The 17,126-nt window shown below is 38.8% G+C and overlaps 1 protein-coding gene across 1 annotated transcript; it reads right to left on the bottom strand.

Moving 5' to 3' along the window:
* Positions 1–12,080: 12,080 nt before the first annotated feature.
* Positions 12,081–15,545, bottom strand: LOC110933565 (protein FAR1-RELATED SEQUENCE 5-like). The gene is made up of 8 exons (XM_035989397.1): positions 15,238–15,545; positions 14,978–15,112; positions 14,794–14,892; positions 13,897–14,686; positions 13,526–13,784; positions 12,841–13,413; positions 12,672–12,730; positions 12,081–12,480 (listed from the first exon to the last, which is right to left on the bottom strand). Exons 1-8 carry the CDS (start codon positions 15,470–15,472, stop codon positions 12,081–12,083), a joined length of 2,550 nt encoding a protein of 849 aa, XP_035845290.1. The 5' UTR covers positions 15,473–15,545.
* Between the last annotated feature and the right edge of the window lie 1,581 nt (positions 15,546–17,126).

Below are 17,126 nucleotides of genomic sequence, written 5' to 3' on the forward strand. Positions count from 1 at the left end.
CGTCTATCATTTTATGATTTAGGAACTCGTTAGCCATTCGTTCCTTTTCATAAGGGGGACAAAATTTCCTTTCTGTCATTTCCTTGAATTTTTCCCAGTTCATGGCATAAGCCATGTCACTTCCTTTTGCTTAAAGAATTGTATTCCACCATTCTAAGGCTTCTTCCTTAAAGAGGTTGGAAGCATACATCACCTTATCTTCTTCGGCACATTTGCTGATTTTAAGAACAGCTTCCGTCTTTTCCAACCATCGCAGAGCAGTCGTGGCTCCTTCACTGCCTGCGAACTCAGTTGGTTTACAAGCTATAAATTCTTTGTAGGTACACCTGAGAGTCATCGCCATCATTTTCATGGGAAATGGGGTTTTGATAATATCATCATTGCCTCCATTGACACTATGGCTAAAACTGTCGTCGCAAGCATGCTTGCTACTCACAACTTTGGTGGGTTCTACGGGGTTTTTAACAACTTTAATTATTAAAGATAAAGCATTAGCTATTCCTTGGGCTATTAGATTTTCTATAGCATTTTTATCCAAAGGATTTTCATTATTTGCATGAACTTCTGGATTATGTGATACTTCATTCGACATCTGAATGGCAAACATTTTCAGTTATTAATATCACAGAATAATTAAAACAAAATAATACTTTCAAGAATCATATGTGCTTACATATATATATATATATATATATATAGGGCTTGGCTATATAAGAAACTCTATCTTTTTAAGAAAACTATGGAAACCTATTGTGAACCATTGATTAGCTTACATCAAACTTGATCAATGGCTATGATAATTTTGGTATGAATAAAATTAAAAAGAAATGAAAGTACTGCCATTAGTACCAGTGAAGGGCATTTTTGGAAGTCAAAAAACACATTGGAAAACAGAAAGCACTGCCATGCAGTAGCCGTCTAATCAAGAACTGCAAACAAAATTCAAATTTTTTTCTTCTTTATGTTCAACCCATTATACTCATTACTCCCCTGTTCATGTTTCTCTCTCGTTAAAAAACCAACATTGAAAACCTACTTCCGGAACCCTAACACAGTAGCCGATAGTGTCGATCTTGGAGAATGAGGAAGTCGTTCATAATTTTGTCGTCGTCGGTGAAGCTGAAACGATTAAGGAAGATTAAGAGTTCAATTAAAAGGTTAGTTGTTGTAATCGGTCATGTAAAAGGAGGTTTTGTTCAACCGATTTATCGGAAAATGGCAGCTGAGTTTGTTTTCTTTTATATATGTAGGACTTCGAAACACATATTAGGGCAAAAAAGGTCTGAGAGCCGTAGTGTTGTGATTATATCCGACGAACCAACAATCTGATATGTCTATGAACCTTTAACATAGTTCAAGGTGATCTATATATGGATAGTGTGTTGGATAAGAAATTGTGCATAACAGAATTTTGTTGGCTGCGTTGCAGTGTATGATGATACCGATATTGTGTCACCAAGCCATGGGAAAAGACGGAAAACGGGTTGTGTGGAAAGCAAACGGGGACATAACAAAAATCACAATGGTAAGTTCCTTTTGTTACAATAGTGGCTATTTGCGTATCCAGTTAAATCTGAGTAACATGTTTGAAACTGTAGGGAAGAAAAGCATTGCCGGGGATAGTTCTGGGTGTGGAAATAAAAGAAAACGTGGTTAGTTAAATATTGTTGGCTTTGATTAACATGTGTTAATTGGGCATGACATTGAAAATTCGCTAACATGTGATAATTGGCAAGGGAAATGAACAACGTCGATGATAATTCTGGCAATCTAATGCGAAGAAACCGTGGTTAGTTAATTTTTAAGCCCTTCAAATTTTTGGATGTTAGAAATGAAAAATTGTTACATGTTTTAACATAGCTAATCAATGTTACCGTTTGTGTTAGAAAGATGTTGTCATAAGTGGTTGTAAAGTAGACTTATTTTTTGGGTTGTTGTGGTTTCGTATAAAATGTTATTTCAGTAAGTAGGGCAGAAGTGATGGCTACATCGAAGGGTGGGACGTTAAGGACCAAAAAGAAGAAGGGTTCGGTGGACAATGTGAAAGGTGAAGCAGGGAAGCCAAAGGTAGTTGGTAACAAACAGGAAAAAGTTCAGAAAGCCCGTAAGCGAGCAAAGAAGGATGAATTTTCGGGTATAAGGACAAGATCCGCACCACTGCAGTTTTATAAGTGTGTACGGGCATTGACAGAACAACAACGTGACGCAGTCAGGCAAATGGGCTTTGGTCGTTTGCTTACTTTCAGCGTTGATGGGTTGCCGGCTAAGTTAGATTATTTTGTTGTGGACAATTTTAATCCCGATAAGATGGTGATATGTACGCCTGCTGGTGATATCAAGGTGAACAGGAAAGTGATACATAAGTTATTAGGGATTCCGACTGGTGGACAAACGATTAGTTCGATTGATAAGCTGCCGATGCTGATTGATGCCATTGCGGATTGGAGGGCGAGATACCCGGGTGTAATGGTTCCTCCAACAAAGATGGTGAAAATGATAGATGAGTCCGATGGCGAAGACAATTTTGATTTCCGTATGGATTTTGTTATGTGTTTTGTGGCAGTGCTGGTTGATTGTCATAAACAAAGTTGTTTACGGGAAGAAATCTTAGAGTATCTGGATGACGAAATGGACTTTGCAACAATAGACTGGTGTGACCTGGTTGTAGATAAGCTGAGAACTTGCAAAGATACCTGGAATCGGCTTGACCCACAAAGTTTCTTCGTTGGTCCTCTCACGATTCTGATGGTAGGTGTACTTTTAATTATTTTAGATAATTAACATGTGTTAGAATACTTGATTATTTCCGGGATGAACGGATCGTTGTTTCTTGTAGTTGTTGTACGTTGATAGCATTGAGTGCACAGGGATGGAGGTAGACAAGGCGGTGTGTCCTTTAGCTTTTTGGAACTTGAAAAGATTGCGAGAGAGAGAAAGGCTTGAAATACTTGCTAGTGGGTTTGGACTGGGACGGTTTAAAGGATTAACACGTCCCAGAAACTATAACATGGAACACTGGGCAAGTAAAGAGGTAAAGTTATATGCTCTAACATGTGTTTTTTACAACTAGTATATAATCTTGGTGTCAAAATGTTGAAAAACTATTTTCAACAGGAGAGGTTGACGATGGTACGACAGTTAATAAATGTGACAAAGAAGAACAAAGTCAAAATAGAGGGTATGTTAGAATCTCTGTGGGTGGAGAGCCATGAAGACGAGGAAGTACAAACGTTGAAGGCAACGTATGAAAGTATGTTTGAGAAGAAAGTTAGTGAAAGTGAGGATCACGATGAAGCGGTAGATTTAGCGTCGCACAAGATCAATTCGGTGTTGGAAGATTTGAAAAATGATGAAAGAATTCACATCAACGAGGGAGAGAACGCTGGTTAGTAACTGTTATTCTTTGTGTTATTTAGTTTAATAATTTGGAATCCATTTATCGATGTGCAAACGATTTCGTAGGGGATGGCGTGGATGACGATTTTTCGGATGGGTCGCCAATAGCTAGCTTGTACAGGAAGTCACTTATTCGGCAAAACAAAAAAAATCAGTAAAAGTAGATTGAAAGAAGTAGGATCTTCAGCAATAGACTTTGATGCCCCAGAAGGTGTGTTGATAATGTTTCTGAAATGAACACTGAACTTCGTGTTAATGTGATACCTGTTGTGTTGGTTATCATTCTTAAAGTGATCACTGTAACACATTTTACTGTGTGGCAACCTGTATTGATTGACATATGTTGTTGGGGTTGCAGCTGATGTTGCGGGCCAATCAAGCGTAGATGATGGTGGAAAAGACTATGCTGAAAAGATGGAAGATGGTGGAAAGTCGGGTCAGGTGAGGAGATCTGCTTGACTCGGGAAGTTAAAGCATGTTAGTGAGATAGAAGAAGGGTTTGTAACCCCAAAAAGACGAAAGACAAATATGAAGTTTGGTGGACAAGACACGGATGGTGGTAAAGAAACAGGTAAATTGTTACATGTATTACCATTTTAAGAGTACGTTTATAGTGCGAAAAGAGTTTATGTCCCTGTACTATAGGTTATGGAATGAAATGTGTAGTCTAACACATGTTAATGTGATAACGATCGTAAAGTTTAACATTTTATTGTGGTTGCAGCTGATGTTGGGGGGAATCAAGCGTACTTGGTGATGGAACTAAGTGTACCGGAGCGCTGGAAGATGGTGGTATGTCGTTGCGGGTAAGGAGATCTCCCCGTCTGAAGAAGTTAAAGGATGCTCCTGAAATGGAAGCAGGCTTTGTGACCCCAAAATGCCGGAAGACAAATATAAAGTGTGATGGGGAAAAAACGGATGATGGCAACGAAGCAGGTAAACTGTAACATGTGTTACCGGTTTCATCGAACATTTAGATTTAAAAGTACACGTTGACCGTGACGCGTAGTTTGTTGCTCGTTAAAATTTATTACCCTCTAATATGCGTACGTGTCTGAAACGCATTTATTATTAATGTGATGTTATAGGGTTCAACAAGGCTGAGAAGCAACGGGAAGAGAGAGAACTGGGGTGTAGTGAAGTTGGGGAAGAAACAAATCAAGCCGTCCAAGGTGATAAGATTGTTCATGATGCTGGTAATTCAAGTGGATGTGACTGTAGTATGGGTGGGGCCGAAGATAATAAAGGAGCAGGAAGCAGGGATAAAAGTGATGTTGAAGAAGTGCATAAGCCGTTGGGTTTAATGCGTGCAATACTGCGTTTTAAAGCAGCAGAAGTGCATGGTGCACGTGGTAGTTCCTGTCACACCCCCAAATTACCACCTAGGGCGTGTCCCTAATGGAGGTGTAACGATTCAACAAAGAGCCACCAATCATATCAAACACAAGTTATAATGTAATAAAATACCCTATTGAAAGAAATGTATCGTTTGAAAGTTAAACCAAAACCAAAACCAAAGTATTGAGCGGAAGCATAAATGTATAAGTGTATAAATGTGTCAAAACCAAATCAATGTAATTGTTTATCATGACCATAACCACTCCAGCAGCATCAGACAGCAAGCTCCCAAGTTCCTTCAATAATTACCTACAAGCATGTAAACAAGTGTGTCAGACTACGCTGGTGAGTTCAAGGTTTGTGTTTGTTTACCAAGTAGTGTTACCAATCAGGTGAGCAAAACAGTTTACAAGACAATAGGTTGTTTGTTGTTAAGATGTTTGATGTTTCGATGTTTTGATGTTGTTATTACTCGAGTACCGAATGGCCATATGATATGTGATTGCCAACCCCAATGCCTCTATCAAAGCATTGGTCATGTTTTAAGGTAATTAGTTCACGCCCGTTCCCCTTGAACGTCGTGAGGGTGCCAAACCTAATAGCGCTATCAACTAATAACCCCCGTTGCCCTACAAGCAACGTGCCGGTAGATGTAGTGGTCTTACAATGATAGAAAAACTGAGTACAATAACCAACATCCCGTTACCCATGCATTCCTCATCGGAACGTTACCCGTTAACCCTTCACTGGGATCCATGCTTGAGAAAAGAGCAATGAACTCACCTTTGGTTTGCTCGGTTAGATTAATTACTCGTTTAACAGATGATCAATCAGTCCCTATTGTAGTTAACAATAGCAGTCAGTTTCACGTACACATGATCATGTATTCATTGCATTTATTACACAAGTTACAAGTAAGCAAAACGCACATCGTTATGCAAGTCTTAGCAAGTATTTGGTCCTACTTATAATCACAATATAGGTTCACGTCACACCTTATCACAAGTGATTCAGTTCACAATTTAGTTTATACATATCGGTTCGTAAACAGCTTCATAATCACATTTGTATGACACACCATAAGTTAATCACATAATAAAATGGCACTAGGGGTTTGGGTTATATATTCAACACCTATCATCAATAATATCAAACTGTTATTATAGTCCTTAGAACCATTTTCATATCATGTATAATCTAGTTCACCTTACCCACTTTACTATCTGTTTATGAATATAAACTTGCAAAATAAAACCACATAAACTTGCAAAATAAAACCACATATCGACATCTACTCTTTATAATAATCATGAAGAACCACTATTCAAAAAAATATATATAGCCGCCATACTCTAAATGACATCACTGAAACTGACATCCTATTTGTTCTATACTCTAAATGTGCCGACACCCATAAACAATCATATTTATTAACTTTTGATGTAAACAAACATGCCACAATATTTTGATTGGACCACAAACATAACCAAGGTCTCTCATTGGACCTCCATTATCACACATGTAAGGTGGTGGGCGGCAATAGTTAAATGTCCAACACCATAATCAATCAAAGTCCTTGTTCACTCACCTACATTTATGACAATGACATCTGGCCGCCTATATTCACTCACCTACAACTAGCCGCCCCTATACTCCAATCACACATCAATATATTGACCCACTTAACTGCCATTTACATATACATGCACATGGGAATCAAACCATACCATTTTTTCATGCTACTGACACTAGCCGACAAAGAATTCATAAATAAAATAATTGTTATATGCTCACAAATATCAACTATAATTGGACCACACAATCACACATCAAGTAATTTCCATCTATAATCCTAATCGATCTATAATCCTAATCGTCCATCCAGTGCATGCATATCATTCCAGAATCGGTTTTCGTGTGAATCTAGGCCTCCTTATCATCATAAAATTAATAAGCATCCAAGTTTACATAATACTCTAAACCAAATCACATGGCCGATTACTATATTCATGCTAACAGCCTTCTTCTTTCATAATAAATATAGTTATTGTATCTCGCATGTACGTATATAATCTCAAAACAATATTCATGTATAATCCGATTAATCCATATTACACATAATCATACCAATATGAAAGTCACAGTTAAGATCAACTAACCAGGAATTGTGTTATCTCGAGGGGGGGGGGTTTCCTTGCCGATCGCAAGCTTGAGAGAGGAAGGGTGTAGGGTTTTATTTTAAGTATGAGATTATACGTATCCCTATATAATACAACTTAGGACGGTTCCTTTAATTGGCCGATAATGGGCTGTCACAAAACTGAATTGATTGGGCCGACCTTTTACCCAGGGGAAAAAGGGTGTAATATGTACGCACATGGGGGGTTAGGGAATTTGGGTTGGGTTAGTTTACTTAGGTAATTTATATTAACTAATAAAGATTTATATCATCCAACTAACATAAATGTAAATATTCATGCTAAGGGTTCGGGCTTAAGGTTTCGAGTTATGCGGTTTAGTTCATGTTTCAAACGGTTCGAGTAGGTTCATCACCAAATAGATTTGGTTTTGACTACAAGTTTGCACACTATAAACTAAATGAGTATAAGTTTAATTCGTCGAAAATAAATAAGTATATATATTTATTTGTAAGAGCGAAACGTACGATTTATACTTCGAAGTTACGGGTTGTCACATCATCCCCAAGTTGAAAGAAATTTCGTCCCGAAATTTAGCAAACAGTCACTGAGGAAGCTAGTTTTGTTAAGCGTTTTCGCGGGGTGTCACAGTTCCTGTACCCTTTAGAACGTCTGATTTTAAAAGTGTGCTGTATTACTTTATTCGTTTTAACATGTGTCATCTTGTTTTGACAGATGACCGTGGTTCGGACATGCAGTTTGTTAGTAAAGATGAATATAGAGTGGATACAGAAAATAAAGTGGCTGCGAATGACAATGATCACCAGAACACCGATCTAGAAGCAAATGACGCCAAAAAGGATGAGATTTACGAAGCACGGTTTATCTGTGATCAAGAGGTAGCCAAAATGGTCGAGATGGAGGTTAAGGATAGCGAACAGGTTGAAGGGAATGAGAATGAAGGTAATCTTCGGAAACCGTTTTATTTGTTTAGCCATGTCTAATTTATTCGAAAATGTTTATGCAACTTCAGAAAGCAAGAGTGAGAATGAAGTTGGTGCTGCAACTGATGGAAGTAAAGAATAAAGTGGTGGTGGCGTGTTTGCATCTGTGGAAGGTGCTGTTAATGATAAGGACGAACATGTGGTTTTGGATGGCAAAGGCAAGGGGGCTGTTGATGAGTCTGACTGTGATTTTAACGGTAATTATTTATGCAGCTTCTGGTACTAAGTTGTGCATGAGATGTGATAAGAATGTTTTATGCAGCTGAAAAAGGTAATATTGAGCACGATGGGCTGCATTCAACTGATGTAAATATGCAAAAGTGTATTAGCGCGGTGGTAGACTCTGTCGCAGGCGCAGCTTTCGATAAGGCTCAGGATGTCGATGGTAAAGGGAAAGCGGCTGAAGAGGTGTGGCAGCCGGAAAAGAACGGTAAAGATTTTCATGCTCTAACATGTGTTAACTGCTTCCCTACCTGTATCATTTAGTGAGTTAACATGTGTTAATCATATAAACAGTGTGCGAAGGCGATACGTTTATTGATGAACGTAATTTAGATGGCCCTAATTGGAGTCTTGGAATGACACAAATTGGGGGTGAATTGGACGTGTCACAGAAAATCGGTACGATAGAGCATTAAACAAAAATAGGATTGATGGGTTAGTAGGAGTCATCTATAATATACTTATTTGCATCAAACGTGCATGTTGCACAAGTGGGAAGGTGGATGAGATGGCTGGTACAGAAACAGTGCTGGAGCGTTCCGGTGAGCTGAACTACATTCATTTACTGTGAAAGTGTTATATTCGTTACCGCGTTACGTGAATTATTTATTTTATATGTTTTTAGGCGATATGGAGGCTACCACAGACTTGAGTATGGTTATAATGGTAGAACCAGTTAGCTCCTATGACCCGACAATTACAATCCACAAGGGGCAAACTGGTCTGGAATTTTATGGGGGTGATATGAATGAGGTGGAGGACAATATGCCGCTTGCAAACCGTGTGCGTATGTTAGCTGAATTGGGGGCCCAAAAAAGGAAGCTCCCTTTTCGAGAGAAAGTGGCAGCGGAACCAAATAGATCACCTTACTATATAAGGTCTGTTGACATGGGTCAGCCAATAACTAAGAAGGAGGCAAATCTGTGGGAGTACATATTCGCTGATGAAAGCCCAATGCACTTTTTAAATGGGCATTCTCGTAGGAAGCGGGCAATGGAGGCAAACGTGTAAGTAGAACTGCAACGTGGTTTATTGTTGTATAATAATAGTGTAAACTATGAACCAAGTTCCACACTAGTTAATTGGTTATTTTTGATTTTTGCCGCAGGAGGGAACAGGGTTCGTCGTCGGTTGTTGATGTAGATAGTCCGATACACATGGCTGTGTAAGTAGGGGGGTCACCGTAGCAAAAATTAGTTAAATAAAAAATAACATGTGTTAAAGTATGCAATTTAATTTATAATTTGTGCATTTGAAACCAGGGAGTTGCTGTTTAGAAGCCCTACCCATGTAGAAGCGTCTCGGGCTATGTTCAAGAGTTTAAACGTTGGCAATGAGGTGTCAGATGGTATTATCGACTGTTGGGCGGAGGTGCTAAACTTCCAAGAGAAACGAAAATCACGGGAGGCTTACAGTAGGCAATTCTTTGGTACTAAAGTTGTGGTGAGTGTCATGTATATAGAAATTACGGTGTGGCGAGTTTTTGACCTTATTAATTTCTCTGTTGTGCTTAAAGTTTCCGTGGATGCTAACAACTGAGGAAGGTGGAGTCGAGGCGCGGATGCACAAGTTTCGGCTTGGAATAAAAGGTGCAGTTAACAGCGGTGAAAATGTTCCTGACTTTCGAAATCACGACATTGTTTTCTTCCCGATATTGGAGCACAAACACTTTTACTTGCTAGTGTTTGAGTTACGCGACCCCGGAATTTATGTCGTTGATAATGACAAAGCCCGCCAAGGTCAGTTGATAGAAGATAGTGTCTACTACCTCCACAAGGACACAGCGTATAAGATCGTAAGTTATTAAAATGACCATTGTTGAACAATAAGTGTGATAATATTGAGGATCTGTTTTTTTATTGAGCATGGCTTGTATATGTGTATGCAGAAAGATATGTTTGTGCAATACCTTCGGGAGGTTGGGTATCCGCGAGCCGATGACATAGACTACTGCAACATCCAGCGTATGCCGGTTCCTTGGGCGACCACCGCAAACACAATTGATTGTGGGGTCTTCTTGATGCGACACATGGAGTGCTACATGGGGAAAAACAAAAGTTTTAACTGTGGGTTCAGCATGAGTGGGGCGAGGAAGATGGCGGAGGTGCGAAAGTTGAGAAAGAGGTATGCTGCGCACATCTTATGTTCAGAGGTGAATGTGCTGCTACCAAAAATCAAGCAGGATTGCCGAGTAGAGTAACACGTGTTAGGGGGGGGGTGAAATGGTAGTTACTGTAGCACCAGTGGGCTTTAAATGCGCCAGCTTTGTTTTTGGATATGTAATGTACTTTGATTTGGGGATGTTGCTTTAAACTTATTGCGGGGTAGGTGTTTTGTTGGGTATGGCATCGTCACGATGTCTTTTTGGGGATAGACTATCTATATGAAATCTGATGTTTAGTAACTTGGTAATTGTGTACTCTAAAGAATATTGATGTGTTGTTGGATGTGTTAGAATATTATTAATGTAGTTGATGGATGTAGTTGATAATGTTTTAAATGAGGTTGTTTTAAATTATATAATGGTACGTGTAACATTATAGAAAATGAGAAAATGCTGCTTCATGTTTCCAAGGGGACCACTATTTCTAAAAATGTAGTAGGAATATTGGAAATTGGGGAAAGTAGGTGGCAGAAGTCTACAAACATAGGGGTTGGTGTCTATAAAACAACTTTATTGGAAAAGGAACCATTGCTTTTTTGCCCCTTATGTTCACATCAAAGTCAAGTCACAAAGACTTATATTAAATGTACCCAGGGAAAACCTCTATAAGTAGTGTAATGAAGAACCAAAGTCATATTCTGTAATACTTCACCAGTTCAGTAAACCATAAACTGTTTGCGGTTCAAAAGTGTGGTAATGTGATGGACCCTTGTAAAGGTAAGGTCACGGCTACCCAACCAGGCATGGAGAAGCGGAAGCAAAAGGGGAAGGAAGCATGTGAGGGCCGGTACGGGGTGTGCTACGAAAGAAAAGTGTCTCACAAGAAGCGAGAAGACGGGAAAACTGGAGTAGCTTCTGGTGACGATGCTTCACATAGCGGAACCAAAAATGTAGCTGATGTAGCTGGTGTGTCGCAGGAAACGTCACGCTGTAGGGAACACGTTTTTCCAGAAGCTGAAAAGTTGAAGGGGCTACCAGATGAGTTGGTTAGGTTGCTGACGGATCTAGACCATGAATTATGTGGTTGCCCGTTGTGTCCATACTCACCCGAAACAATCCAGTCCTGATGTTACCATGACCCATGGGAGAGTGAGCGCAGCCCCTCTCCTCTGTACTTTCATGATGAGGAATTTGCCACACCATGATGAAAAGCTTGTTAGAGATGGAGGATAATAAGGGGTAGTTAGTATGTTGAAAGTGGTTGAAGATGTGTTAACCTGATGACCCTATGTTTTAACAAAACGACATACCAATGTCGTTTTGTTGGTATTTTATTATGTGTTTTTTTTTTGGCAATCCGTTGATGTCATTTCTCGGTAGTCGATCCATTGTTTTAGACGCGGGGGTGTAACCTATTAGTAGAATGTGTGGTTAAGTTGGCTAGACGTGAAGTTTAATTCTATAACCTGATGTGGTTTAATATATAAGCTGTTGGTGTGGTTAACACAGATTGTTTTGATCCTTTCCAGTTTAAAGAACCAACAATTATGGGGGCTAACATGTGTTAAGCATCTGTTTTTATGCTATGGTAAAAAATAAAAACCAAAAACACAATTATCAATGCATATAATATTAAGATAAGCCCATTAATAGCAAACAGAGGTCCCCAAAAAAGTAGGGCTACAAACACAAAAGGGGCCAAGGCCATAGAGTTTCTTACAATCCTATTTATGATAAATGGGATCAAAATAGTTCCACCTTCTTACACACGTAACAGAGAAGAACAGAAGGATGTCAAAAGACTGTTACATGTGTGTAAGAAGGCCAAAATGAAGAGAGTCTCCCATTACATAGTACTAGAAAACGACAATAAAGATTTTAATCAGAGGGTGAGGCACCAGTGGCGGTCTGCCTTTGTTGTTCAGCAGCTGCCTTTGCTGCTTTCATTGCAGCCACCTTAACGCAGTTGCATGAGTCGTGGTCGTAGACATACAGACCACAACGCTTGCATAAACGAAGCTGCTTTGGACGTTTTGGTGGTTTTGCCTTTGCCTTCTCACCGGGCCCAGAAATGCGAGTATGAGTACCACATCCTTTATTGCGTGCAACTTCTGGATTAGCAACTTCGACTGGAATGTTGATTGGCTGCCCAACTATTTCTTCCATTTCACACTCGTTTGATTCAGTTTGAATTGTAGACAATGGTTGCTTGGAAAGCACATTGATCTTGAAATCCCTGAGTTGGTCAACCAATTTGGCCAACGAATCCTCATCGGTTCTGGCCACATCAACGCATTCAGTAATGAGGTCGAGGATTTTGTTCCGCACAACGGATGGTGCGTGTGGGTTGACTCCGTATCGGCTGGAAATTGAAAAAACCTGTTTGGGGAGGGCATCTCGACGCCACCTATCGTTTATGTATTGGGGTGGAATCCTTTCAACATTTTTCAATCGATAGACGCAAAAGACATGGCGACAAAGATATCCGATACGTGTGAAATTCCTGCATGAGCAACTGGCGGATTGGTCTACAGTGTTATACGTAACTTGTTTTGAACATAGACAGCAAAAAAAAAGCCCTTTAGATCTAACATATGTTAGAGGATGGGTAATAATGAAATTGCTTAACATGTGTTACCTGATAGACATTTGTGATGTTGTTCCTTTTATCCAAATGAGTGACGTCTATCAGAAGACTGGAATTGCCGGACTCGGTTTGGTTTGTGATGTAGCATAAAAACTTCCCTTTAATTATCTCCTTTTGAACTTGCGCGAAAACAGCGTTTGTGTAAATGGCGAACGCGTGCTGTTCTATCGCTATATCAGTATTGCCAGTGAACATCGTGGATGAGGTTTTGTACTCCGATACACGTTGCCGATATCGTTGGCTGTCTACCCTATTTTCAAAGCACATCATAAATTGTACAAGGGTGTTTGCGCTTGTTGAGTTGACCTTGAAGGCAATGTTAGAGCTTTCGCAACGTGAAGTGGTCTTCATTAAGCAACACATGGGCAGTTCCCTGAAGTACACTAGTACCCAAAGATGTTTGATGTTGTACATGTCTTTCAACCAGCTGTGGTCTTGAAGTCCAAATGTTTGTAGGAGTTCATTCCAGCGGGACTCAAACGTTTCAGGTTTGATATAAACATTCCAAACCAACCGGTGAATGCAGGACCGAAGATCAGTGTTATCGAGAACGTCCGCAGAGATCTGAAAAAGTTAATAGTTACTAACACGTGTTAGATTAAAACAGTTTGAAAAGACATATAAAAATTCTGTTATGTTGAATAACACATGTTAAGGGCTAACAAATTAAGCTAACCTTGGAGGGTAGTTTTTTCATTATATGCCACATGCATAGACGGTGTCGTGATTCGGTAAAGACCATAGGAACAACTTGTAGCATGGATGGGTCTTGATCACTCAGCACGAGAGTTGGTTGAGTACCGTGTGCTTTCAAGAAAGCCTTAAGCAACCACACATAAGATTCAATGGACTCGGTTGATATCAAACCCGCTCCAAATGTAACACATTGGAAATGATGATCCACACCCGTGAATGGCACAAAAACTATCTTGTACCTATGAATAAAAAATTGATTTGATGTTAACAAAATGTAAAACTTTTTTGGGTTAGGGTTGTATACTTGGGGATCAGGCCTAACACATGTTAATGGGGGGGGGGGGGACTAACCTGTTAGTGCTGTAAGTTGCGTCAAACGCGAGGACATCGCCAAAAGCTTTGTAATTTAGCTTTGAAATCTCATCAGCCCAGAATACAGCAGACAACTTTCCATTTGATACAGTGTAATCAAAATAGAAGTTGGGTAGGTTGTCAAAGCGCTCACGCAGGCGTTCGAGGAAAACTTGTGCGTCGCGTTCACCAATAAAAATTCGCAACTGGTGGCTAAAGTTTTTAAAATCCACCGGAGTCCCATTGACATTGTGATGCCCTCCTTTTAAAGCTACAAGACATCTATAAGCTCTCATGGGTCCGATACGGTTTAGACTCATATTGTGAATGAATTGTTTGGTGGAGAATGACAGCTTCCGTGATATCTTGCTAAGATCACGGTTGTAACCCTCAACAAGTTCATGATTATGAATATCATTGAAACTCAGAACTGTGTATGAATCATTCGAGATTGAGACAAGTATGCTTGCCTTACAGTCACACCATGTGAAGTTGGTCCTCCGGTGCTTAACAGAAGATTCATCTAGGGTGTCAAAAGTCCTCTTGGGTTGTGGTTTTCCATATTTTGAGCATCGAAGATACTTGTGTGTGGGAATTCCATTCCAGACTTTAGTTTGCCCTTTTTTTACAGAAAAACCTGCTTCAAATGCATAAAGTTCATACATGGAAAGAACATCCGCAAAAGTTGGATAAGATTTCCCACACACTGGTATGAACTTATCAGCGACGTTAGGAATCCAGTAACGGGTTCCCTGAGGGGTATCAAAAACGAAGTCTGGATTCGATGGCCCTACATCATAAAACGAAAAAGGTTAGGAATCTGCTATACATGGCATGACAAAAGGTTAGAAATCTGTGATATGAGAATAAAGTGGGCTCCCATGTAATATATACAACCGTCTAACTGGCTGCGTGATGATTCAGCAAACAGAGAAGGACCATGAGATGATCCAGAAACAGCACCAGGCATGAGCTGCATATGGGAATCTTGGGATGCTACATGTGAACATTATGGAATATGTTTCAACAATGCCATATCTGGGGAAGAAAAGTACAAAACCAGTGTATAGAAAAAACAAACCTTCTTCATTATCCATAACCTGGTCATAATTAAAAGCGCTGTTCATGAAATTGTTGGATATCACAACATCCGGTGATCTAACAGGGGCTTCAGATGATCGCGAACAATCAACAGGCATATAAGTGTATACAGAAGCTTCGAATGGAACATGTGAACATGGCCATGCAGTATAGTTTGGATTATTCGATTAAAAAGTTGTAAAAGACAAAAAAAAAAAAAACAGAACTTCGAGAACAGTTAAGTTACATAAATAGACAAACCTGGAGCATTAAATTCCTCATCATTTTGGAAGTCGCTGTTAAAGAACCGGTTGGGGAAACTATGGACCGGCGACATTAACTCGGAGGTTGGTGGATTTGTCTCCATGGATATTAATGGAGAAATGATAATTTGGAGTAGAAGATGACTATGGTACTTCTGTTGAAGAATATATAAAATGAAAAATTGTAAAAGAAATATGGGGTGGGTAAATTGTACAAATGAGTTGATGTGCATTAAATGATCATGTCAATTCAAATGGGGGAAAATATCTTGAGTTGCATAAATTACAAATATAACCTTGGAAGTAAAAAGTAACAGGAAGTGACTAAAGGCTACGTGGCTAAATGATGGCCACAATTAGAGTTTGCTAAGTTTTCTAAGAAAATGGGGTTTCTTGCTAAGCATTATCATATATATATATATATATATATATATATATATATATATATATATATATATATATATATATATATATATATATATATATATATATATATATATATATATATATATATATATATATATATATATATATATATATATAGGGGACCGCTAGAATGAGAACCACCCCGAGTTATGAGAATCGCAAGAACCACACCATCCGGGGCGAGGTGGACCAAATTTTTTTTTTACAACTAGATGTGTATATTGTAAACACATTCGTAAAAAAAAATTTTAAAAAAATGCCGTGTGGGTAGTTTTTTACACCACAAGTTTGGTGTAAAAAAAAAAAAACAAAAAACACCAAACTTGTGGGTAAAAAACTACCCACACGACATTTTTTAAAATTTTTTTTTTACGAATGTGTTTACAATATACACATCTAGTTGTAAAAAAAATTTTGGTCCAGCTCGCCTCGGATGGTGTGGTTCTCGCGGTTCTCATAACTCGGGGTGGTTCTCATTCTAGCGGCCCCCTATATATATACCTACATTTAAATCTACAAAAATAACACATAGCTTACTTTGTATTAGGTTCCCAACTTTATTGTTTAAATTTAGGTATTAAAAGAACACCTAAATATCTTAAACAAGTGGCTCTGATACCACCTTCTGTCACATCCCCCGACCCCACCCTAGGAGCGAGAGCCGTCCACCAGCCAGATGGTATCGGTGTTTATTAATTATGCAGCGGAAAATTTTTCATTAAGATCGTAGTTAGGAAATAATTTTAGAGTTTATAAAACCCAGCTTTTAATATTAAATAAATGGGCTCAAACCCATATTCGATTCAATTGTTTTTATAGGGATAAACCCAAATAAATAAAACATAAGTTTCTTCTTTTATTCAGGTATTCATAGTCATTTTATTTAAGCATTCAATGCTCCATAGCTAACTTCTATTATCTTTACAACAAATTACCTGAAACACGTTTTGAAAACATTTTATCAGTAATAAATACTGGCGAGTTCATTCAATTTTTATAAAAATATATTGTTATACTTTACAGCATTAAGGGTTTTTATATTTGTTTATATTTACCCAAAACTCAATCAGTATTTGTCACATAGTGGCAGTTCCGATGGAACAGTGGTCATATCACTCATTGGCTCACTTTCGTCCAATAGTGAATTTATCAAGTAATCATATTTTACTATTATTCAAAGTATCTGTCACAAGGCGATTCCTGTGACGGTGGTCAAATCACTGTTGATCATTTTTTTTTTCAACTAGTGACTCTGGTCATATCACTGTTGATCATTCTTTCAACTAGTGACTCTGGTCATAACACTGTTGATCATTCTCTCAACTAGTGCTTGTGGTCATAACACTGTTGATCATTCTCTCAACTAGTGCCTTTGGTCATAACACTGTTGATCATTCTCTCAACTAGTGTCTTTGGTCATGTCATTGTTGATCATTCTTTCAACTAGTGACTCTGAACTTA

This window comes from Helianthus annuus, chromosome 4 (assembly GCF_002127325.2).
Source record: "Helianthus annuus cultivar XRQ/B chromosome 4, HanXRQr2.0-SUNRISE, whole genome shotgun sequence".
In the NCBI taxonomy this organism is placed as follows: domain Eukaryota; kingdom Viridiplantae; phylum Streptophyta; class Magnoliopsida; order Asterales; family Asteraceae; genus Helianthus; species Helianthus annuus.

Coding starts and splice junctions, on each gene's coding strand:
- LOC110933565 (XM_035989397.1), bottom strand. CDS start 15,472: ATGCACATCAACTCATTTGTACAATTTACCCACCCCATATTTCTTTTA. Junction 14,687..14,793: donor ATCACGCAGCCAGTTAGACG/GTTGTATATATT, acceptor TTTATGATGTAG/GGCCATCGAATCCAGACTTC. Junction 13,785..13,896: donor GCAACTTACAGCACTAACAG/GTTAGTCCCCCC, acceptor TTTTATTCATAG/GTACAAGATAGTTTTTGTGC.